Consider the following 27,501-nt stretch of genomic DNA (forward strand, 5'->3'; position numbering starts at 1 on the left):
ACTGTGTAGCTTTTCATAAATAAAAAAATCCCCTTGTCCAGTGATCGGTGGTATCTATTTTTATTTATTTCCACAAAAATAATGCTTCGTTTACTGTTCGTTCTGCGCATAAATACATCAAACAGCACTAGTACTGATACAAATCAGTACGGAGTTATGTCCCCTATACGGAGCTCTTCAATGTATCCAGCAAGATTTTAAGAAAACGAGCCATGCCTAGGGACGTTGGTGCCTATTTAGCTGAACAACAGCGGAAAACAACCGGGGATTTAGCCACAGACTGGGGACAGCTTGAAGAATTATACAACAAAAAGTATGTGTGTCAATTGACGTTAAAATTGCCATTGTTTGTTGAGGTGTTTCAACAAAAATTCGGAGCCGGCAAACGGGCAACTTTCACAACATTCAATCATGATTCATCAAAATTGAGAATATTTATTACTAATATACTCAACTTTTAAGCGATTATTTTCTTATTTGAATTATAATAATGATTTTTCAAATGTTTAAGATTAACTGATTATCTAAGAATGGCGAAATATTGAAGGAAGAAGATGAATCTTCTGTAGTGTTCTGTACATTCAAAACAATGACAATGCGTGTGCTAGTAGTAGTACAGTAGAAATCAATTAAAGATAACGTTATTAATTACTAAACAGTATGTTACAGGTTATGGATTGTTTTATTTCGACACCACAGCTTCTTAATTACGTACCAATGTGATTCTATTTGGCCATTTTATATATCCAATCTTTATGAGAACATAAACCATTGAATATCTCTTCTTTAGGACATAAACCATTTTATTTACTCTTCATGATAAACCATTGCATTTCTCTTTGTGAGAATATCAACCATAGGTTAAAAACATCATCCTAATGAATACCTATGGCTATTCATAATTGTCCATAAAGTCAGACACATTTAATTTGTACCAAGGTACTAGCTAGTATAGGTCCTCCTTAAAATAACTATTGCATGCCTATAGCTATATGTAGCAATTTATTTGATGCCATTTATTATTATGCAATCATTTGGATCAGGAAATTGCAAATGATTTCAATCTGCCATATATTGTCTGCATGTCCTCTGTAGTTTTAACAAACTTATTTTTTTGAAGAAGTATACATGTGTAATAGGATGCTAAAAGGAGTAAGGGAAAATTCACTGCTCGTGCCAGACTCTCAAGACAAACATGATCATTCCACCACTAGGCTAAAGAGAAATTTCCACTAGTCTAAGCTAGAAAGGCGACCCTATACTCTCTTCACTTACACTATAGCTACTCCCTCCTTCACAAAGTCTTCTGCCCCAAAGACAACCACAACCCAGGTTCTATAGCTCCAAATTAAAGAAGCCTCTCAATCTCCTATATAGCTTTCAGATGGAGTGGTCAACAGCAGCAAATCTGTAATAGGCAACCTTATACTCTCTACTTAACACCTGTCTGTACCAGATCTATCACTATTATCACTAGGTAGTAATAGTATTATTAATGGCGAGAACCAATAAGAACATAAGAAGATATATATTCCTATAATAAAATCTCATTGTATTACAAGTACAATCTTAAAATACCTTTCTGATTTGTAACCATAAATTCTGATTTTAAGTTCTATTTAATTTCATTGTCTAGTCTAGCTGACTGAATTGCTTTTAAATGGTTTTTGATTTACACCTGAGTCTTCTTAATAGGACTTTGATCATGCTTTCATGTAATATTGTTCTGAGTTCCTGAACATATGGGAATACAAATGCATGTCGGGGCTTTTTGGGGCTGTTAATTGGCCCCATATACCCAATTAAATCATTTCATATTTAGACCAAATTCCCAAAATTTAGAGTTTATTCCTGAAAAAGTCTTGCCAAATTCACAAATTTTGTTCCCAAAATGAGACAATTTTGTAACTAGAATTTTTAATATCACATGGCAAAATGAATTAAGTCAATAATATATATAGACAACATTAAAGTAACTAATGGTGAATGGTCTCTTCACAGTTTACTACAGAGACGATTGCCAAGAAGAGGTTTTCCTTGGCCGTCTTAGAATGGACAATATATATACATCTATAACACATTCTTATAATATTGAAGTGTTATTAGGACCAGTCTTATATTTATCGCATGCAATAAACCATTTACTGTAAAATGATCGAGTCACAGTCTTATTGGATTGTACATATCTATAACCTATAAGATATAATTTATATAAAAGCATAACAGTTCTAAAACTTCCTTTTTGAAATTGTTAACATATATACATAACATTTTTGAACTGAACATTTTGAATCTAAAAGCTTGTCAGTCCGTACCACAACAAGATATTATGACTAACCATATAGTCACAATTATCATTTTAAGCTGTATGTTAGTGTACCAATATAGTTTGGCATATATGCCTATTTCGTTTGTTTGATGTTGTTGCACTTCATAACCATTTTCACTCTCCATTTTTTGGTCCTAATGAACTTTCAGTGCTGATGGGTCGTTAAGGATGTGATAATATGAATATTCATGCACTAACTAACTGAAATCACTACCAATTTCTATGTTGAGAGCATTTAAAAACTATTTGCGGTTTGTTTCAGGTTATGGCATCAGCTAACATTAAAGTTATTAGAGTTTGTGAAAAATCCAATATTCACAAAAGGAGATGGCCTTATAAGGGTAAGCATATCAGTGAAATGTTTAAAACTTATGCTAATAGAATGCTAGCTAAAGTTGTTGAGATAAAAATTAGCAATAAGTGGAGTAAAACAATGATTATAGCACAAAATTATATCTAGGTCTACCATGATCATTTATGGTACTGGACCTCGGAATTATTATGATTTATGCACTGCTATAGTAAGATAATGAAAATAACATCTTTAATGTTTGAATTAATATTACATATCTTTCTGATGTAATTATATATTCTCTTTTGCCACTTTCAGATGTATGAGAACTTTATTGCTGATTTTGAGCACAGGTAAGTTTTCAATAATTTGTGGTATTAATCTTAATTATTGGCATGGAATATTTGTTAAAAAGAATAGATAAAATTTACACTAAATGCTTTATGGTGAGGCTGTATGTAAGTTGATATGTATATGTATATAATAATACTTGCTGTAGCTTATTTAGTATGTCATTTAGTTTTCCTACAATACATATATATACCTGATATTGTGATATGACTGAATTTAAATTTGTCACTCAAACACTGACGAAATGGTGGGGTAAGTTAGATCAGTGACAGTTGGACCAAGTTTTATATATATTGTATGATAATGTGGGGTTTAAGAAAGACATAGAAGTTAAATAACAACAGATATAATGTACTTTATTTTAGAATAAACCCTTTGGCCCTGGTGGAACTGGTGGTTTTTGTTGTCAGACAGATCACAGGTAGGAGCAAATTATCAACCATATCAGTTTGATTTACTAGTACATGTAAAAAGTATTATAACTGACTTGCTTTGATGATTTCTATAGCATTCAGTATGATTTTATGATCAGATTATTCAGATCAGATTGACTGTAATTATATTTTGCATATTTTACGTTTTCTACTTGTTCAGAATTAAAAGTATGGCCAGATTAAAAAAGAAAATTGCAGGCTGCCTTGTCATGTGATCAGTAAAATACATCTAGATACTTTTAACAGGAACACATCTTAACCAGAAATGTCAGATGTAGTTTAGCAAAACGAAAACGCTTCTGGTATCATGATATTGACTTGATTTTATTCAACATTTCCCTTTTGTTTTCAGATCCCAAAAATGCCATTGAATTTCTTGAAAAAGTTACAGAGAAGGTAGGTTATAAAAATATATGACTGACTGTAAAAGTAACCTGCATTTATTTTTATCATTTTATCATGCTTATCATTTGGAATGCCATATCAATTAAATCGTGTCATATCCGTTAAATTCCACAGGATTTGGGGTTTTTTTTCTTCAAAATTTTCTTCAAAACTGACTTTGCCTTTTCATCTGTGGAATTGTGAAATTTTAGAGATTTAATTTTTTTCTTCTGGCAGGTAAAAGGTACCGAGACAGCAAGAGTGCTCTGTCTTACCACAATGGGAACAATCCGACTCAAGATGAAAGACCTTGAGACCACAAAGGTAACATGGCAGCTGCCATATGTGCTAGTAACTCGTTCAATATTCAAAACCACTTTCCACTAACAAACTCTAAGATATTTATATAATTGCTGTATAGGGTATAATGTCTTATCAACCTGAAATCAACTTAGCGGTACTATAAAGTGCATGTTAAACAGTTTATACAAATGTATAATAGAGCTTGACTTTAATATATAATTTTAATGTAACAAACACCGTACTTCAAGCACACTTACAGTCAAATTATAATTGAGAGTAGGAAAACTAGATTTGAATGTCTCAGCTGTACACAAATAATGATTTCTGAGTGATCTGAAAACAAATTTAATTGTTTGCAAAATATATGATAATTTTCATAATCACCATATCAAGACATGACCAAATTATTTATGTGTATGATACAAACATTCTTGTAGTCTCTAATAGAGGAGTGCAGAGACATCCTGGAAAAGATAGATGGCATAACACCTGTTCATGGCAGATTTTACGAACTCTCAAGTAATTACCACAAGCTGATGGGCAACCATGCAGAATATTATAAGGAGGCCCTGCGTTACCTTGGCTGTACAAACCTGGATGATATTCCTTGTGAGTCTTAAAACATAACAGACTATTTGAGAATGCATACTGCAATTGTACATTTCATAAATATTTACATTCAATGATTCTTTTACAGGAAAATAGGAATCAAAGTTTCCGACACAATTTTCTTCAAAATTAATGAGCTTTTAAGCCAACCATCATCTGATGTTGGACTGTTTAAATTGCCCTTTGTCCATGGTCCGTCGTTAATCTGTCTTCCATCCATAATCCATCCTTGTTTCCACTATTTCTAATAAAGTACTAGTTGGATCTTTCTCAAATGACACATGTAAATTCCCCTTGGTCCCTAGTTGGGCATGTTAAAATTTTGAGACCTATTGAAAAATGAAATGACTGATAGGTAGCCATCTTTGATTTCAATAGTTGAAGTTTGTAAGAACTATATCTTGAGAAATACTGGATGGATATTTCTCAAATTTGGTATAACGATTCCCCTCTTTACAGTAGAAGTTTGTTACCACTATTTCTCAGAAAGTTTGTGATGGATCCTTCTCAGTTTTCATCTGTAGGCATCCTTTGGTCCCTACTTGTGATATTTCTTTTTATCTTTGTGAGATATGAAATATTAACACTGATTAAATTTGAATATTAAAAACAGAATCAAAATGTTTTTGATAAAATGCAGATTAAAGGTAATTTAAATGCTTCTTACTCTTTCTATTGTATTCTAATAAATTTTGAATAACAGAACAGTTTTGTGATTATAAACATTTTGTTTGACAGCTGCTGAGCAAGTAGAGAGATCATTTAACTTGGCATTAGCGGCCTTATTGGGACAGGGTGTCTACAACTTTGGGGAATTGGTATGTAGCCATTATGATCTGGTGAAGTGTACAATTCAACATCCTTGTTCTGAAGCTTAAATTGCAAACACCTTTTGGGTATTTATTATACTTCAGTGATCTTCAAAGATGACATTGTTTTAGTTATTGACACTTGATTTAGAGGATATTAATAAGAGAAACTTGATGCTTGGAGTCTGTGCTGTTCATACTTGTTCCTTTAAATGTTAAATAATAATATTGTTTTGGAATTATTTTGCTTAAGGTAATATATTTCTGTTAAGTCAACAAACTGGTGCATCTGTATGTTAGGATATCAGCTGTAGCAATGCATTATTGATTGCTTTTTCACAGTCTCACATTAATTATTTTCAGCTTGCCCACCCAATTCTGGAATCTTTAAAGGCTTCAGACAAGTCATGGCTGGTTGATCTAATGTTCGCTTTCAACAGCGGTGACATTGCTAAATTTGAGGAGTACAAGACTAAGTGGGTGTCACAGGTAAGATCAGACGTGCTAGAAGACAGGTGAGATACATATATTACCTGGATTCATACAAACCTTAAAAAGCAGTAAAAGTGTACAACTATATAAACCAATTAACAGAAAACATTTTAATAATATTAAGTGACTGCTTCTTGGATGAATATTGAAGTTGCATAAAAGAGAAAATTAGTAACCTAGTTGTGTTGTGTCCAAAACTTTATCACTGTAACCTTTTGTTTTTTAATGTAAATTATTAAAATCATGGAATATTTCAGGCGGATCTAGCAGCTAATGAAATACCTCTACGACAAAAGATTTCCCTCTTGTGCTTAATGGAAGTAAGTACAATTGTTCGTTTTACAGAAGTGTTATGTTGATACAAGGAAAACTTCACTTACCTCGAAACTTTTGTGTCTGAGAAAAAGAAATGAAATGATGTAGATTGTCTGGGATCTTAGATGTTTATTCAGATTGGATTGTTTGTTGTAATTATGATAGCTCCAGAGACCTAATGTTACATTGTTATGCCATATTTGTTGTATAAATTTTCTTGCATCTTATATTATTATGTAATATTACATAGTACATTTGCGTTTTATACTTCTACTTTTTGTAAAAAAGCCAAAGTCTATATGTTGTCTTACCTTCGATAACAATAAAATTAAGAATCATAATAAGTTTACCTTTTACATCTTGGCAATATACAAGATGTTTTATAGTAGATCAATAATTTTATAGCATTAAGGAGCTAGATCGTGTGGCTTTAACCAGTGATATATTTGTCTTCAATCAGATGACGTTTAAAAGACCTGCAACAAATCGACAGTTGACATTCAAAGAAATAGCAGATGAAACAAGGCTTCCTGTCAATGAGGTAAGAAAATTTAATACATTTGTTATTATTGAGCAACATGTATGAATATATATTTCAATTTGAGTAATATAGCCTTAGTAATTCTCATTATCTTCGTAATAATACAAATACTTTTCTTTATGTATGCCTTTATTATTTGCACAACATACAACTATCATGAAAATTGTCATTTACCTGTGTAAAAGCTTCAGATAAAGTAAATATAATTTTGACCCCTTTAATTGACAATGATATTTTACCCTGAGTTCTCTCCCATGCTTTACATTGTTGGTTGTAAGATGCATTGTGATATCAAATAGGATATTATATGTAACCAAGGATTTAAATGTCTTCATGATAAATTATGATAAATAGTAGTTTAAAAAAGCTATACCAAATTTTGAAAAAAAATTTTAAGTGCCATTTTTAGAACCATGGAAAAAAATAATACATGTGTTGGGGTTCAAAATAAATTGATTTGCAGGATATGAAATATATTTGATTAATACTCTATTTAATTATTGTGCTAGTACTGCTAGAATTTATTCAGAAATGAAATGTAGAAAATAGATAACAAATATGGGTAAAACTATGATAAAACAATTTCCAATATCTGTTCCAGATTGAGTTGTTGGTGATGAAGGCATTAAGTCTGGGTCTAGTTAAAGGCTCAATAGATGAGGTGGATCAGAAAGTTCATATGACCTGGGTACAGCCTCGTGTCCTTGACCTCCAACAGGTAAGTTTATAATAACCAGAACAACTGTTCCATTTATAATTATAGACTGAAATTTCTGACGAAAATAAATAAATAATTATAGTGATACATTTAAATTTCTTTAAAAAAAAATTGCTTCAAACTCATGTAAGACTCTGAACATTTCAGTCAAAATCTAATCTTCAAGTTATTCAACACGCAATATTATAGCTTACATGGGAACTGCTGACACTGGATGGCCTGTTCTGTTTTGAAGAAGGTTTGGCATATCATGGTTCTATTCAGACAATTTTACCCTGTAAGTAACAGTATTAAATGTAAATTTTCTTGCTTTCCTAACATTTCACATATTTGTCGGCAGGTTTCCACAATGCAGAAAAGACTGGAACAGTGGTGTGAAGATGTCACTCAGATGGAACGGTTACTTGAAGTGAAAGCTCACGACATCCTCACTTAATTATGTGATCTCTTAGATTCTTAAGGTTGCCTTGATCATGTGACATTTTTTTTTCAACAGGGTCAGGTGAGGCTTGACCATGTCATATGATTGACCGCAGACTCAAAATAATTGTATAAAGTGCTTGGACTCATCTGATTAACATAGACAGCCATACAAGATATTCTTTGTTGTCATTTTTGTCATGATCATAAATATTGAACAATGTTAGGAATAAAATGTATATGACCAAAGTTTGTGTTCGTTTTCAATTTGAATTACCTCCCTTGATTAATGACCGCTGTTAGATAAATCAGTTTGATTTAATACACAATAGTATATACATTGTATTTCTAAATACTGTAGGAAATCTTAGTGCACCGAGTGAACCCAAAACTAGTTCATGTTGTCCACTGAATTCTGTGTTTTGGTGTGGCAACCAATGAGTGACTCTAATGCCAGCAGATAGCATCATTGCAGGATTATGACTTTTGGGTCGCCTTGGAACATATTTTCGTTGTATCAATATTAATTATTCACATATTAAATGTGTTTAAATCTTCAAATGAGTTCAAAATAATCATGAAGTAAAGAGTAGCGATACTGGGTATGTCTCTAGCTTATTCATACCCTGCCTACTCTCCTCTAGGGTAGACTGTCAATCAGAAATTGTCCAGTCGACCAGAGCTACATTATTGTAGCTATAGATCATACTATCATGAAAAAGTCCTTATTTTGCTACATGGCTTTGAGAAACATTGAATGAATCTTGAGGCAGGTACAGCTTAGATACATGAAATATGTGGAAATAGCTTTCAGTCCAAATTGAGTGTCTCTTTGTCTAGTAACTAATTATGGGTCTGAATTCAAGTTAAAATGTTGCAGTACATGTGCAAATGGATGGACCATGACCGGAATCATGCATGAAAATATCACGTGATCCCAATGATTCAAACAGTACGAAAATAGATCACCATGGTCCATTGGCGCGTTGTGAGCGAATCAATACTATATGAAATAAAGTTAGATTGACAAATTAAATAGAATTTTTTCAGTTCATTATACTTAGAATAATACAGAGAAATCAGTAATTTTACTCCAACTGAAAATAACTGATAATAATTTACATTTTCCACTTCTCAGAAACCCTGAACCAATCTTAATGAAATTTTACATGAACCTTCCATGTCCCAAGGTCAAGCAAAATTGTGAATTGTATGGTCCCAACTTCGAGGGGGCTGATGGGCGGGGCCAAAAAGGGTCAAATTGACTTGAATTTCAAAAATCTCTTCTCTGGACCAAAATAAGTTAGAATCAAATACTCTTCATAGATAGAAAGCCCTTGGTGCTTTTCCAAAATTGTGAATTTCATGACCTTGGGGTCTCCCGTTTGCCCCAAGTGAGGGGGTAAACTTTACTATAGTTTATATAATGAAATCACATTTTTTTACTATTATTTGTTTGATTTCTATTTGAAATTCTAACTTGGTTAACATTATCAGCATTGGATGACAGTTTGATCGTGTGCACATGTTGGCCCTGACTGACCCCCAGGGGCAGATGGGTGGGGCCAAAAAAGGTCAAATTAACTGAAACTGAAAAATCTTCTCAGGACCCAAATAAGTTTGAATCAAATACTCTTCATAGATAGAAGGGTCTTAAGGTGCTCTACTAAATTTATGAATTTCATGAATCTGCATCGGGTCTCGCATTTGCCCCTAGGAAGACAATAAACTTTATAGTTTATATAGGGAAATCACATTTTCCCTTTATGTTGTTGAATTTCTATTGGTTAAAATTAGCAGGATGGGATGATGGATTTGATGGTATGTACACGTTGGCCCTGACTGACCCCCTTGGGCTTATGGGTGGGGTCAAAAAAGGTCAACTTATTTCAAAACTTAGGTGACCATTAAGACCCATGGGCCTCTTGTTTTCTTTATACTATAGAAATGTGAAGTTCATGTTATCAGTTATAGTCAGTCTACTTGATGCTAAGTAAGATATTTTTATCAACTACGTTTTTTCAATTTTTCGATTCCAGTGCATCGGGGGAGCACTTTTTAAGAATAGGATTTAAGTTGTCTTTTGGTACACAGAATAAAATAAGACATGTAAAAGTTGGTCTCCCGATGGGCCGCTTTATGTCAAAACATTATTTGAATGCGGGAATACTCCCTCGAAAGTTGCAACTAGCCCGATGATGCAACCTGAAGGTCATTTAATGAAATATCCACTGCAATTAACAAACACATTTTTGCTTGTTAGATAGATAACGTAAAATCTAGTGTTAAGCTAAATGGTAGGTTATCAGCAATGTTTGACCTACATGTCGGATTATTACAAGGGGAATCGTCCCCGATTTTTTTTTCTTTATTCAATAATTATATAGAATCAGATTTAATTAATCTTAACTTTCAAAGCCATCAGTTGCAATTGATTAATCTTTTCATTTTATTGTATGTAGAAGTTTTCAGAAGATATACAAGATCTTCAAAACATGCTCGACTTTTTTCATTCGTATTCTTTACGATGGGATTTAGAGGTAAACTTGGAAACACTGAACTTGTTGTGTCCAGGAAAAGTATAAAAGGATTTACCCTATAGAACGTTGGACTTTCAATGGTATGCCCATTGAGGTGGTAGATCAGTTTTGTTACCTTGGTCTAATTTTTAACTATAATGGTAAATTTACTGTTGCTTTAATAACTTCGCAATGCACGGAAGACAAGCTTACTTCCCGTTAAACAGGAAAATGAAAAGATTCCTGTTAAATTGTTAAACTAAATTGCCATTATTTGATACATACAATGTATATTTCACGTTTACTGAACAGTTGGTGTGAAGTTTGAGGATTTTGTGCGGCACCACTTGCTATTTGTAAAAAAAATGTACTTATAAAAAAAATAACTCCAATTCTTCCATGTTTTACTCTGAGCTTGGACGTTTCCCTTTACAAATTAGTCGAAAGATTGTGTTTTAAAATCATGTTATAATGACATTGCAGAGCTAACATATACATGCATATATACAGCGAAGCTAAGATGTAAAATGAATTTTATGTATTATTCGAGCTAAGTAGTCTCGGATTCTATGACGCCTGTTTGACTAATTTTGTTCCTAATTGAAAAAAAAATTAAAAAAATGCTGAACTATGTCAGGGACGTACTATTTAAGTCCATGGTTATACACTAAAATTGACAAACATATCAGCATATCGTAGGTCGATTTGACTTGCAGAACGGTTACATTCTAAATTATCCTTACCAAGTTTATGATACAAGCATACGATTAAGTGTTGAAACTGGTAGATACCAAGGTATCAAAAGAGAGCAAAGAGGTGTTTATTATGTAATAGAAGAGAAGTTGGAATTGAAATCCATTTTGTATTATGTCCACTAGATCTACATTTAGAGCTGAAAATTTTGTACACTGTACATCAAGCCGTATTTTTATCGGCGCCCCTCTGTATCCAAGCTAACTGAATTATTTGCAATATTAGAAATGTTTAGTAAATACATGTACCTAATTCATGCTTCGTCCAAAAGATTGTTTCATCATTTGTCAACCTAAGTTTTTTTTCTTAATAAAGAGATTGTGTTACGTACATGTTCTCCGCCATCTTGTTCAAATGAATTGTAATGTACGTTTTATGCATCGTGTTATTCCTACATTCGGAATTAAATAAACTTAATTGGATTTTAGAAATATAATGGTTGCTTCCTTATACCTTTGAGCTGGATTGAGAACGACCGCAGGCATAATAAAAAGAAAATGACTAGTATATATATATATATACTGGGTATTTCTACAGCAATACTAACCCGAGTTTCCTCTGGCCCTGACACCAGACATGGTGTCAGGGCCAGAGGAAACTCGGGCTAAAGCAATACATGACCTACAATGTATACCTATTGGTAGCGGTCCGTACCAACTATAATACATATATATATGGACCATCATTTGGAAAATCGTGCCAAGCCCCTGTGATAACTACATAAAATAACGCGTTGAAATGCAGAAGTAACGCGTAAAATGCTAAAGTAACGCGTTACTTAATTTGTACACTCAAATTGCTCAATAGTAATTGCGTTTTAAACCAAAATATGTAAATGATTATTTCACTGAATTTTTCTTTTTACCCATAAGAAAAATAAATTTCATTCACATAATTTTTTCCCCTCTTTGATCAAAATATTTACCCCTAAATAAACAAAAGTTAATAATCTTCCTGAACTTGGTCATATGTTGTATTATCACGTGATGTATCACATGGACGTTATCACATGACGAATAAAATGGCTGTCAAAACCTGGTTCACCTTTCTAGTCGCTGTTATTTCCGTGTCGGGAACTTTGTCATCCTTCGACTCACCCCCAGAAAAGTTTGTGGTTAATCTCGACCTACCAGCAGGAGAGAGATGGACACATGTGGTGACGAAGCATCCATATGCGGACTTAATCCCAAAGTTCCGTCAAGTTATCAGGTAGGGCCTTGTGTTGTCTGTCGGTTTGTTTGTTTACATTATTTTTTATCATCCGCACGACATAACGTCATAAGACGTGATGACAGTGATGTTGTACTAGTCAACATGACAAATACACTATTGCGGTCACTATGAACGAATAGATCACAGGTCCTAGCCTCGTCTGTCAATACACCCAATATATAATCTTATATTGGGTGTATTGACAGACGAGGCTAGGACCTGTGAATAGATATGTAGGAACGGGTCTCTTGGACTGATGGAGCATATATAGCTTCTTTGGCGCAAGAGGTAACGTTAGCTCTAGCCGTGGCATAATTATCACGCCGGAGACATGGGTTCGATTCCTGTTGGGACACTCGGCATGAAAGTGTTTTCCCTGTTCTTTCACACGTGTACATGTACTTAAAAAATATTGTTATGATACTGATGTAACGGTTCGAATTCACCTTCCAACCCAGGTTCTTAATTATATCTTGATAGCACCTTGCTTTGAATATATAAGACACAACAACAACTAGATACAAGTCCTACATTTATTCAACACTATCATTGGCAATATAAAACAACTAGTAACAATAACTATTTACATCACCACAGAATAAAACCATCTTCCACACTATCATACACGAAGCAGCTATTACCCAAAACATAGACAGAAAGACTGAAATAGAGTAACCAGCCACTGGCTTCTGTTAAGTGTAGGAAAAGTAGAGAAAGGAAAGAATAGAAGGGAAGTAAACTACCAACTTGCAACAATGAACCCGCACACATTCTCAAACTATATACATACTCTCATACTACATATATTCTACATTCTGAACACATATATTCACACTCACAATTAATAAATCAACTATAATCCAACAAAATACTATCATACATACACAAATATATACTTCTACTAAGGGACACAACTCTCAAACAAAGGTACATAACTCACAAAATCCATTCCCGTTACATTCCTCCCTCCTCTGAAAAATAGACAAATGTTATTTTCTAATAATAACATTTTGTCTCAAAACACAATGGAAAAATAACAAATATGTCAAATATTAAAAACAATTATATCACAGTACAATTTTACATATCACAGTTAATGTCCCAAATATTCCTGGAGAGGTCCACAAATCCTCACGCAAATCGCGAAGTCCCACGACACACCTGGCGTGAACGCGAATCTTTCATGAAGCGCGATCGATGATCCAAGGCCTCCTTCCATACGCGGTACTCGCTTCACGGTAACTCCCGTCTCTGGTCCGTCAGACTGGTACAGGTATCTTCGCCATGCAATTACAGACCTCCAGTGCCCAGCTCACATAGAACTCGTGTTCACCAAGAACACAGCCAGTACTCACAAAGAATACACAAGATACAGACACGGCCAAAACTTTTGCAATCACCACACAGATATCAGCAAACACAACCTGGTAACCAGAATTCAGCAAAGAAACCTTACAACTCTACCACTTAAAATGCTACCATAAAACACTGGAGGCTATGTTGTATACACAGGTATTTGTTCACCTTCCGTATATAACAAAACATATTCAAAACCACTACACCAATCATAAAGCCTTATATGGACATTCACTAGCTCTATGTCCTTTCCGACGACAACAGTAGCAAAGACGATGACCTTTGAACCTTGTCCTGACCGTTTGTTCCAACTTTTCAAGAATGGCCTCGATCTTTCCTAAAGTCAGAGTGGTATGACTAAATGTATGTGACTCAAACCCAAACATTTGTATGAACGACTCATACTGATTACCCAGAACCACAGCCTCAGATAATGACTTGTGATTGTTCAGACAAACATGTTTCCTGAGATCAAAATCGGGTATACCAGTTATGAACTGTGAGATGACATGCACTTCCCTCTCACTCTTCACAGACTTTGGAAATGCCTTCTTAGCAAGTATCTGTAGACTGGCCCCATATTCTGCTAAACTTTCAGACTCTAGATACTGCCTGTTTTTGAAACATGAACGAAATGTCCATACAAGACCTTCAGGTTCAAACCGTTTCCTAAGCAAATCAACAATGATGTCAAAATCCTCCAGTTGATGAGAGTCTAGACCATGGAGTACCTGTCTAGCTTTACCCTCAAGTGACAATGCTAACTGTATAGCCATCTCCCTAGCACTCCAACTATTCCAGACACTGACCTGACCAAAATGCACAAGGTAGTTATCAATATCTAAAGACCCGTCAAAAGGCAAAGGCTCCTTATGCTTCCTATGCACAAACTGACTCATTGTCTGGATACCCATATCAACATTATAGTCTTATGAAACTCAGTCTTAGCAATGCTACAACTAACTGGCTGACAAACTATAGGTGGAGTGGACAAACAACAACTGGTCGAGTTCACTACACTACATGACTGAACTGATGAAGCAGTACTGTATACCACAGACAATGTAGGACTGATACTAAAGGACTTCAACAATGCCTCCATAGTAATGATCACACACAAATACACATTCAAAGTATGGATGACTAAAAAGTTGCTCACGGCACCAATTCTGTAACGGTTCGAATTCACCTTCCAACCCAGGTTCTTAATTATATCTTGATAGCACCTTGCTTTGAATATATAAGACACAACAAACCACACAACAACTAGATACAAGTCCTACATTTATTCAACACTATCATTGGCAATATAAAACAACTAGTAACAATAACTATTTACATCACCACAGAATAAAACCATCTTCCACACTATCATACACGAAGCAGCTATTACCCAAAACATAGACAGAAAGACTGAAATAGAGTAACCAGCCACTGGCTTCTGTTAAGTGTAGGAAAAGTAGAGAAAGGAAAGAATAGAAGGGAAGTAAACTACCAACTTGCAACAATGAAGTACCAGCCAATGGCTTCTATATCTTCATACAACTTCCCACATATACTCGTTACATTCACACATATAAACTAGCATCCTTTTCCATTCACAATGGTGCACATAAATTAGCATACAATGTTTTCAATATAAAATACACAATCATAGTTACCCGCACACATTCTCAAACTATATACATACTCTCATACTACATATATTCTACATTCTGAACACATATATTCACACTCACAATTAATAAATCAACTATAATCCAACAAAATACTATCATACATACACAAATATATACTTCTACTAAGGGACACAACTCTCAAACAAAGGTACATAACTCACAAAATCCATTCCCGTTACACTGATAAAAGTGTGTAAGGGAGGAAACTAGGAGTAGTGGATGACCTCTGTACCTTGTTCACATTAACATTGCAGAAAGAAAATGAATATGTCTGTTTTTAGACTTCATTTTAACAGCCACAATTCAGATCAGTAAAGGAGCCAAGCTAGAATTTATTGTAAATCTGAAGATAAAATGAAAATCTCCATTGATTGTTGTCACAGAGAATAAATTAATTATAATATCATTGTGTGTGTATTTATGTTTTGTAGTGGAATGCTGCCAGACCCCACAGTTGTGTTACCGTTGGTAGAAGATATTGCAGCAGATCTGGATAAGTACATCCAAAGTCCATATGCTGAGGAAATGAAAGGTTTATATCTTGAGATGCAGAAATATCAGTACACAATGAACACTGTTGTGAATTATGTAGTATGATTTATCACAAACCTAGCTATATTAACCTCAGTCAGGCTTTTGTTATTAATATCATCTCAGTGGAGATCTAACTTGGACATTATGATAAGTTTGATTTATATTCGCTAGAAAAGAAATAAGAAATGGTTTTACACAGATTGAAAACGGAATAAACAGCACTAGTGTAAAGAGTGTGATTTGGTGTGATATATCAATAACACAGATAGTAGCTTACAGATTGGAAATATTTACATTAACTAAATCCTTCTTTTATTTGCTTTTTTTTTTATAGCAACACTTTAAGTTGGCTATTATAACGAATTGCTGTGTAACCTTAACAAAAGACAGCTGATGTTCACGGTAGACTAAACTAGTGTTTTTACAATAAGTATCATTGAAAGTTTGATAGAGGACTAGAGAGTAGAGTAAATAGTAATACATTTTGTTTTGTTGACAGGGATTGCTAAGAATCTGAATGTTCCTCTAGGTGATATTGTAGGGGCCAACCTTCTGTATGATGTGTCAGCGTAAGTAAACAATAGAATATTACAGTAGATAATACACATTTCAAACTTATTTTTGATAATTTGTTCTTTTTTTCCAGCTTATATGTCCATAGTAACAACATGTTATATGTCCCTAGTAACAACAGGCTATATGTCCATAGTTACAACATGTTATATGTCCCTAGTAACAACAGGTTATATGTCCATAGTAACAACAGGCTATATGTCCCTAGTAACAACAGGCTATATGTCCCTAGTAACAACAGGCTATATTTCCATAGTAACAAAATGTTATATGTCCCTAGTAACAACAGGCTATATGTCCATAGTAACAACTTGTTATGTGTTTCTAGTAACAACAGGTTATATGTCCATAGTAACAACATGTTATATGTCCCTAGTAACAACAGGCTATATGTCCATAGTAACAACATAAGTTTAAACATACTTTTACTTGTTTTTTTTGTGTATGATTTAATTTAACTTATTGAGAAGAGACCAGTATGTAACTTCTGTTTGGATAACAACTGATTTAGTGTAATAAAGATCAAACTGTACATTATGTACATGATATGGTCAAAATGATAAGAAAACCGAGATTCAAATAGATGAATTATTTATATACAAAATAGGAACACAAGTTTAATATTCTAGAAAGATTGAGTAAGTGGCACCAAACTGGATTATAAAGGAAATGTTGTTACAAAATTCTCCTGTTGTGATGACTTTGTTTTACTTGTACAGATTCTGTACCAGTATTGTAATGCAGGATGACAAAAATATGATCTGGCATGCTCGCAACCTGGACTTTAGCTTCACAGATCTCCTCAGGAACATCACAGTCTTTATAGACTTCCAGAAAAACAATCAGGTTGGTTGGTTTCTGAAATGTATGGTATTTATTCAGAAAAAAATGCTTCAAAAAAAAGAAAAATGTATATGTCTTCTAGTTTCTAGTTGTACTGTTTCGATATCTGTATGTTATCTCCACCTTGTCGGATAACCACAGTTGAATGCACTACATTACACTACACTAATCATGAGATTAGTAGGATAGTGTATTGCAATCATCTATGGGTATCTGACAATGATATCTATGTTCTCTATGGATGTGGGCATTTTTGTGTTTTGGTGATACCATTAATGGTTGAGACTTAACAATGAGGTGCCTTTAGAGTTTTATTTTTAGTTGGATTGGTTTCCAATGTATGTTTTGTTGTCCTGAAGCATGGCTTTGTGATCAGAGTCAACCAGGATCGCAGCAGATCGGCCTCAGATTAGTTATTTTATATGCCTGTTCTATATGGCTAATATGAAGTTTTATACATAATTCCATACTAGTTATATCTAAGTGTACACAAGCCAAAGTGTAAATGAATGGACTTTGTGCTTTTCCGCAATAATTGATTTCTTGTTTTGTTTACAACGAAGTAACTAAATGTGGCCTGATTTACATTTCAACTTCATTATTGTCTCAACCATTTTACACTACAGAGATAGAATGTCATGTTTAACCATTCGATGGTTGTGCTAAATGATGTTCCTAAATACCCAGGAACATGGTGGTAACCAGCTGTAGGAGAATGGAAAACTGGTTCAGGAACTGCTGATCTTGGTTGCTAGAGAGATTTTCATCTCTGTATGTATCTACATACAGTACATTGTAATCACATTATTGGTTATTATGTTTATTACTTCAGCCATGTTTGGTTTGTAGACTGTCTACAGTGGAGTGACCTATGCTGGATACATTGGTTTAATGACTGGACAAAGGCCAAAGGCATTTACCATCACTGCAGATGAAAGAGGTATCATATATATTTATGATGCTTAAGAAAGGAAACAAAATGGATAGATAGTGATATTCATTTTAAAACTGACAACTTTGGTTAAAACTGCTATGTTTTGTTTGCATGATGTTAAATTGAAAATGATTTGCATTATTGAGAAGAAGCTTATTCAATTTAATGAGTGATATAATTGATTATTATATACAACAGATATTGGTAGTTGGTGGATGAACTTCCTGATTGGAATACTTCAGAGAGATGCAGTTCCTGTCAGCTTCCTCATCAGAGATGTAAATATTTGTAAACTCAATTTTTTTGCATCAAAGTCTCGTCTCTGTTTGAATGTCAATCATTCTGAAATATCATTAGATACTGTAACAACTGATTGATTGTATGATTATCTCCGCTTTGATGAATAATTTTAATTTGATATGTGCAAAGGTTAAAACAGTTTTTACTAAAACAACAGAGAATACCAGTATAATAACGAAGCCATCATTCTAAATCAAAATCATTAATTTAAAACAAAGGCAAAATATGAACAAAAAGATAGATTTACAAGACACTTGATGAAGTAAATTGAGAATTATACAAGGTGCTCCACCAAAAGGTAAGCGTCATCTGCTTCTTGAAACACCCAACATACAAATCAGGGTATAATCTCGGTAAGGTGAGACACATTCTCACAAGAGGTAAGATATTTCTTGGTTTTCATGCTTAATTTCATCAAAGTCTGGTCCAGTTTAGCAATAGGTTCAAGTTACAGTGTTAAATTCTCAATTTAAATGAAAAATGATTAAATTATATTTATTTGTTCTCGAATATTGTCATATTTCTCATTAACAAATACAATTATTTAAAAATGTTAAAAAATGTAAGGATTGAGCAAAACAGGTAATATATTCCAGGTACTGATAAGTAACGCCATGTGGTACCATTCGATAATAAAGAAAGTGGTTCTTTGGAATATGCAGTAATGTACTTAGTAGATTACGGCATGACGATTGGGGAATACATCGAAATAACTCTATCTAAGCTTGGCAGTGAGAGATAAAACAACCATTTTCTTTCCTTTGCAAACTTTTACTAACTTATTTACAGGAGAGTTCCACAAAGGGAGACATGTACACATGTGGATGGTTATAAATAATATATATATACCATATATATAACATCCCCCCGACAAAACAAAAATTGGCCCCCAATTTTAAAAAATAACCATCCAAGTGTGTATAGTGAGATAACAATAAAACAGAGTAATATATAATCAATTAAATCAGGTATTATCAACTTACTTGAAACTTCTAAATGTCTCTCTAGTTAAATTTTTTTTTTCGAACTTATATTAAATTGTCAACAAATTCTATAGATACAAATGTCTCTGAAATTCAGAAGATCTATATAAGAGTAAGACAAACTAGAAAAAACATATTCCTATCAAACAAAAATCCTTTTCCAAATCTTTTCAAAAACTTTAAATGATAGCATTGAATTATCAAGGAAAGTCATTATATATACAATATGACAATGAGGCTAGTTTTGAACGTTGGTATATATAGGGTATCTGCACTGGAATTAAAACATTGTCATCATTGCACATCCTTCATTGTCATTAATCAGCTAGAAATTTGACTGGTAGACTGTCTGAGTACTTTTTCCATTATTGACGGATATTTTACAGTCCCTAGTTTTTCCTGTCAGGAATGCACAGAGGTCCTTGGAATTTATGGAACAGGTTTCCTCTGGTTTAATAATAGGGGCACCTGTGGAAATCTGATAAGATGATAGAGTTGAGGCTGTCGAAGTCCTGCCATCGGAACACGTTTTCTGGTATGTTGCTTCAGTTGGTGTTTCCTGATGCTGTGACTGTCGATGATGAGGTGGTGTGTTACACATAGAATTCACACTAGTACATGTAGCTGTAGTTGCCTTTACTATGTTCACAGAATTACACTGAGTCTGTACAGAATTTTTTTCGTTCAGAGCTGGCCCTGTCTGTGTCTTCACTGAACTCTGTGTTTTCTGTGGTATCACATCAGATGGTAGTTCTTGTTTTACTGCACATGTGTCACAACTCGCACTAGCGTCTCCAGGACATTGCTTAAAATGGGAATTCCTCAATTTCTCAGCCCTGTCCTTATTATGTCGTTTCTGCGAAGGAGATTTAGTTTTCTTCGGATGACGTTTTTTCTTACCAGTGGTGGATGTTGAATTCAATACAGGTCTAGTAACCTTGACAGGTTTTTCCCATGAGAGGTGAAGGGACACTGCTTCCTCACTATCTTGCAGGGAAAATGAAAATTTCAGTACTGAAAAATCCAGACTGTATGTCTCTAAAATCCGTAACACACTTGGCGGAATCATTGTTAACACATGTTTTCAGTTAATTAAATGTCATATTTACAGTTGATTAGTAACTATCTACTAAAACTCTCATGTCCGCCACCTCCACACCACGTGGACGACACGTGGGCGGCAACACGATACAGACAATTTGCCCGTTATCACATATTTACAAACAAATGAGTCACTCCAAAATGTTACATACTAGTTCGTTTTTAGATTCTCCACCATGTAGTAGATTACGGCATGACGATTGGGGAATACATCGAAATAACTCTATCTAAGCTTGGCAGTGAGAGATAAAACAACCATTTTCTTTCCTTTGCAAACTTTTACTAACTTATTTACAGGAGAGTTCCACAAAGGGAGACATGTACACATGTGGATGGTTATAAATAATATATATATACCATATATATAACAGTACTTTCAGTGCTAAAAGTAGTTAAAAAATCATAATCAAAAAGTTTTAGTGCAAAATAATTAATAATGATGTCATTATTGTTGAGAGGTTACAAGACCAATTAACCTACCCAGATTGATTGTGTAATGAAGTTAGCTACATTTGGCAGATCCAGTGAGTCCAATTTCAATGCATCATAAGAAATATCACTGATATAGAATATGAAAAACTGTTTGGAAAGTTGAATTAAAAAAAAATTAAATGTTTATTCTTGTTTATTGAATGTGTGTTGATATTTCAACACAGACACTTGAAGAAAGTACAAACTACCAAGCAGCTATAAATAAACTGGCCTATACTACTACCTTGGCCTCGGTATACCACATAGTAGCTGGTGTTAACCCAGGGGAGGGAGCCATCATCACCAAGGGCCGGGAGGCGCCCATCGATATCTGGACAATTGATCCCTCCAAAAACAAGTATGTCAATCATGATTCAACTCTGAACACCTAAATAAAATTAATTATTAGCTACAATTTTTCAATCAGAAATTCTCTTATGACTACAGATAGCGTAGTACTATATTTTGAATATGAAAATGTCAGCTTCGGTTCATCATAACCCAATAAGGATAAATGATATCTGGTACAGATAGTCAATTTTATCTTCCCGCATGACCATATAGGACTACTAATATGACTCCTCCTGAAGAAAAATTATCCTCTGTATATTAAAAGCCACATTTGGGAAACAAAAATTTTTCTTGACTCAATTATTTCGATTGTTGAGAGCTAAACATTTTCTTTGCACAAAAGAAAACAGACAATTTAGTGATGAGTACAAGAATTTGTTGTTATAGTTTAAATTTTTCAACAAGAGAAATCTGTCTATTTTCTTTGTCACCAGAGATTTGGTTTTTAGGGAGATAATCAACATACTACATTACAATACATCAGATTTTAATCACCGATATATATCCATCTTTCTACTTTAGAAAAAACTCTGCAATTTTATGCTTTAGCTTATGGTTAATTTGATAATGAATTAATATATTAGCACTTTTTTGGGGTAATTCAGAAGTGCTAATTATTGTATACTTCCTAGTTGAAGATAGCTATATAACACTACATCATGTTTTAGAAAGTTGTAGCGTTAAACTATTTAACTGATAGCTGTAGTGTTAAACATTGTTATGTACTATAGCTGTATTTTTTAATGTAATTATCTATTAAATGTTTTTTTTGTGACATATCAGATGGTTTGAAGTGGAGACAAATTATGACCACTGGAACAACCCCCCTGTAGATGATGACCGTAGGTCAGTATTTCAAGATTCACAATGTTTGAATGTCAATCATTCTGAAATATCATTAGATACAACTGATTGATTGTATGATTACCTCCGCTTTGATGAATCATTCTAAATTGATATGTGCAAAGGTTAAAACTGTTTTTACTAAAATAACAGAGAATACCTGCATAATAACGAAGGCATCATTCTAAATCAAAATCATTAAAACAAAGGCAAAATATGAACAAAAAATAGATTTACAAGATGCTTGATGAAATAAATTGAGAATTATACAAGGTGCTCCACAAAAAAGTAAGCGTCATCTGCTTCTTGAAACACCCACCATACAAATCTAGGTCAAATCTTTGTGAGACACATTCTCAAAATAAATAAGATATTTTTATGCTTCATTCTATCAAATTTTCAAGGGAATGCAGAATATTATAAAATCCTAGAATTACCAGGCTGGGACCCTTTACTTAATCTTAGAATTACAGCCCTTTTGCAATACTTTTTGTAATGTTTTGTGTTCATTTTGATTTCTATTCTTAAAAGTTGCTGTTTTTAAAAACAAAATTCTTATTAAGGGCAACAAAGAGATTATATAATTGTTCTCCATTTTATTGAAACCCTCTTGGTATTTTTGCGACAAAGGCCTGATTTTCCCTAGTAATTGTTAACTATTTTACAATCCTTATTGAATTACAATGAATATCACTGTATTACATTGTATATCACTGTATTACATTGTATATCACTGTATTACGATCTGTCACCATATGTAACTATATTACATTATATTTATAGAGATCCAGCTATAAGCGCTATGAAAAATCTTGGACAGAAAAACATCAGCAAGGCAAACCTATTTAATGTCATGTCTATGGTACCTGTCAGAAACAAGTGAGTAATTTTAAGTCATTTAAGGAAGAATGTCTAGCCAGTATATGCCAATACCTTGAAAGTAACTGTTCAGTTTTGTCATTGGAGCTGTCAGCCTGACATTCAGAAAAAGTTTTTCCCTTTGAATTAAGAACACTCCTGAAATATAATAGGATTTTTTTTTGAGAACTAGCAGTGACAAACTTCAATTGTTAAAGTACAAGATGGCTGCCTGTCGGCCATGTTGTTTTCGGATCAATCCCAAAATGTAATATGTATAACTAAGGAACTAAGGACAAAGAGAAACTTACAAATGAAATTTCAGAAAGATCCCTTCCGTATTTTCTGACAACTTCAATAGTCAAAATCAAAGATGGCCGCCTGTCGGTCGTATTGCTTTTTTTAAGATCAATCCCAAAATGAAATATGCTTAAATAAAGACCTATGTGAACTTACATATGAAATGTGAGAAAGATCCCTTCAGTTCTTTGTTAGAAATAGCAATAACAAAACAGGGTCACATGGTAGTCGTTATAGTCCATTTACACATTAAAACAGGATTACATGGTAATCTTAACAGTCCATTAATACATAAATCAGGTCCACATGGTAGTCTTGATACTGGTATACCATCTCCCTGCAGAGCAATGATATACAGGGTCACACAGAAGTCTAAACATGATGTCAACACAAAAATATCATACATGGTAACACAGAAGTCTAAACATGATGTCAACACAGATATATCATACAGGGTCACACAGAAGTCTAAACATGATGTCAACACAGATATATCATACAGGGTCACACAGAAGTCTAAACATGATGTAAACAAAGACAGATCATACAGGGTCACACAGAAGTCTAAACACGATGTCAACACAAAAAGATCATACAGGGTAACACAGAAGTCTAAACATGATGTCAACACAAACAGATCATACAGGGTCACACAGAAGTCTAAACATGATGTCAACAAAAAAATATCATACAGGGTCACACAGAAGTCTAAACATGATGTCAACACAAACAGAACATACAGGGTCTCACAGAAGTCTAAACATGATGTTAATACAAAAATATCATACAGGGTCACACAGAAGTCTAAACACGATGTCAACACAGAAAGATCATACAGGGTCACACAGAAGTCTAAACACGATGTCAACACAGAAAGATCGTACAGGGTCACACAGAAGTCTAAACATAATGTTAATACAAAAATATCATACAGGGTAACACAGAAGTCTAAACATGATGTCAACACAAAAATATCATACATGGTAACACAGAAGTCTAAACATGATGTCAACACAGATATATCATACAGGGTCACACAGAAGTCTAAACATGATGTCAACACAGATATATCATACAGGGTCACACAGAAGTCTAAACATGATGTAAACAAAGACAGATCATACAGGGTCACACAGAAGTCTAAACACGATGTCAACACAAAAAGATCATACAGGGTAACACAGAAGTCTAAACATGATGTCAACACAAACAGATCATACAGGGTCACACAGAAGTCTAAACATGATGTCAACACAAAAATATCATACAGGGTCACACAGAAGTCTAAACATGATGTCAACACAAACAGAACATACAGGGTCACACAGAAGTCTAAACATGATGTTAATACAAAAATATCATACAGGCTCACACAGAAGTCTAAACACGATGTCAACACAGAAAGATCATACAGGGTCACACAGAAGTCTAAACACGATGTCAACACAGAAAGATCGTACAGGGTCACACAGAAGTCTAAACATAATGTTAATACAAAAATATCATACAGGGTCACACAGAAGTCTAAACACGATGTCAACACAGAAAGATCGTACAGGGTCACCCAGAAGTCTAGACATGATGTCAACACAAAAATATCATATAGGGTCACACAGAAGTCTAAACATAATGTAAACACAGACATATCATACAGAGTCGCACAGAAGTCTAAACATGATGTCAACACAGACAGATCATACAGGGTCGCACAGAAGTCTAAACATGATGTGAACACAGACAGATCATACAGAGTCGCACAGAAGTCTAAACATGATGTGAACACACATATCATACAGGGTCACACAGAAGTCTAAACATGATGTCAACACAAAAATATCATACAGGGTCACACAAAAGTCTAAACATGATGTTAATACAAAAATATCATACAGGTTCACACAGAAGTCTAAACATGATGTCAACACAGACAGATCTTACAGGGTCACACAGAAGTCTAAACATGATGTAAACACAGAAAGATCGTACAGGGTCACACAGAAGTCTAAACATAATGTAAACACAGACATATCATACAGGGTCACACAGAAGTCTAAACATGATGTCAACACAAAAATATCATACAGGGTCACACAGTAGTCTAAACATGATGTTAATACAAAAATATCATACAGGGTCACACAGAAGTCTAGACATGATGTCAACACAAAAATATCATACAGGGTCACACAGAAGTCTAAACATGATGTTAATACAAAAATATCATACAGGGTCACAAGAAGTCTAAACATGATGTAAACACAGACAGATCTTAGAGTAACAAGAAGTCTAAACATGATGTCAACATAAGAGATCCCAGAGTGATCTTGGCGCCCACCATTGAATGATCGTTATAGGTTCCATGTCAAATTGATCTCTCTATTTTCCCCTTCCTCTTAACAATCTGTGTAAATTAAGAAGCATCCCTCCAGTAACAAGGGGAACCTATATACGATATTTGAGATTAAGCGATAATGGCTATCTGTTGGTCATGTTGTTTTCAGATTGGTCCCAAAATGCAATACGAGGACCAAGGGGAACCTACATATGAAATTTGAGAAAGATCCCTTCAGTACTTTCTGAGAAATAGCAATAACAAACTTCAATTTTCAAAATCCAAGATTGCTGCCTTTCGGCCATGTTGTTTTCTGAAAAACCCCAAAATGCACAACTTGGGATCAAGGGCAACCTACATATGAAATTTGAGAAAGAGCGATAACAATCTTCAATTGTTAAAATCCAAGATGGCGCTCGATCGGCCATGTTGTTTTCGGATTGGTCCCAAAATGCAATATGCATAACTACGGACCAAGGGCAACCTACATATAAAATTTCAGAAAGATCTCTCTACATATGAAATTTCAGAAAGATCTCTTCAGTAACATGATTTAAACACAAAAATATCGTACAGGGTCACACAGAAGTCAAATGGACAATCAACACAGTAAGGTCATACAGATTCAAGCAGAAGTCTGAAAAGGCAATCAACACAGTAAGGTTATACAGACCCAAACAGAAGGTTGAACAAACCGTTGTCACAATAACGCTATGCAGATCACACATGGAAAAGTGTAAATTGTAGCTGTGTTGATAGAAAAAAATCATCAGAGATGGTAAAAGGATACAATATTAGGTCGGTCATTCAAACCAATTATTTCTTCATTGTTGGAAACATAGATCCTATAAAACTATAATCCGAGTTATAATGCAGACCATAATCACCATATATAGCTTACCTGTATCATCATGTCATATATACAACAGTATTGATTGAAATCGTAACAATTCTCCTTGTTTAGTCACACGACCTACACCGTAGTCATGTCAGCTGCCCAACCCTCGATCATGCAGGCCTGGATACGACATGGAGATGTCTATGGACCACACTAACCTCACCACAAGTATGTCTGCTGGAAAGTCCCCGGTTTTATTTATGTTCATTCACTTAAGCAAAATCATTAAATTTCCCACTGGAAAATTGCTATAGGCACATTTACATTTGGAGTAAATGGAATCTTTCTTAAGTTAAACAATGCTTACCAACAGATAACTGTAAAGGATGTTGTTCTGAAGGGTTCCAGTTAAAACATGAAAAAATTATAAAAGAGGTTACTCAACGAATGGTTGTTGGATGTGGTATTTTTTTTACTAAAGCTGATTTATTTTCAAAAGTTACGAAAAACCAAATATCAGATCCAACAAACGTGAGTCATACGACTGTTTTTACCTCAATAATATAAGTTAAAAATGCAGAAATGTAACCTGGTTTGAATACATGTGTTTGTTGACATTTTCAGTTACTAGTAAGGTATAGTGATGTTACCTTTTGTAAAAAAGTAATGAATCAATATTAAGGAAAAAAACAAATTATGTATATTTAATTATTCTCATTTAGTG

General features: G+C 34.0%; 2 protein-coding genes across 2 annotated transcripts; both read left to right on the forward strand.

The window, feature by feature from the left end:
* Nucleotides 1–166: 166 nt before the first annotated feature.
* On the forward strand, nucleotides 167–8,246 carry LOC117327419 (26S proteasome non-ATPase regulatory subunit 13-like). Its single transcript, XM_033884379.1, has 13 exons — nucleotides 167–313; nucleotides 2,592–2,670; nucleotides 2,940–2,974; nucleotides 3,338–3,393; nucleotides 3,759–3,802; nucleotides 4,028–4,114; nucleotides 4,531–4,702; nucleotides 5,441–5,520; nucleotides 5,875–6,000; nucleotides 6,261–6,323; nucleotides 6,779–6,859; nucleotides 7,461–7,577; nucleotides 7,918–8,246. The coding sequence occupies exons 1-13, from the start codon at nucleotides 213–215 to the stop codon at nucleotides 8,011–8,013; spliced, it is 1,137 nt and encodes a 378-aa protein (XP_033740270.1). The 5' UTR covers nucleotides 167–212; the 3' UTR covers nucleotides 8,014–8,246.
* Nucleotides 8,247–12,280: 4,034 nt separating this feature from the next.
* LOC117327420 (N-acylethanolamine-hydrolyzing acid amidase-like) lies at nucleotides 12,281–27,201 on the forward strand. The gene is made up of 10 exons (XM_033884380.1): nucleotides 12,281–12,478; nucleotides 15,948–16,048; nucleotides 16,550–16,619; nucleotides 17,343–17,469; nucleotides 18,316–18,406; nucleotides 18,599–18,678; nucleotides 21,441–21,613; nucleotides 22,390–22,452; nucleotides 23,233–23,328; nucleotides 26,904–27,201. Exons 1-10 carry the CDS (start codon nucleotides 12,291–12,293, stop codon nucleotides 26,992–26,994), a joined length of 1,080 nt encoding a protein of 359 aa, XP_033740271.1. The 5' UTR covers nucleotides 12,281–12,290; the 3' UTR covers nucleotides 26,995–27,201.
* The last annotated feature ends 300 nt before the right edge of the window (nucleotides 27,202–27,501 follow it).

Source organism: Pecten maximus, chromosome 5, assembly GCF_902652985.1.
Source record: "Pecten maximus chromosome 5, xPecMax1.1, whole genome shotgun sequence".
Classification (NCBI taxonomy): Eukaryota; Metazoa; Mollusca; class Bivalvia; order Pectinida; family Pectinidae; genus Pecten; species Pecten maximus.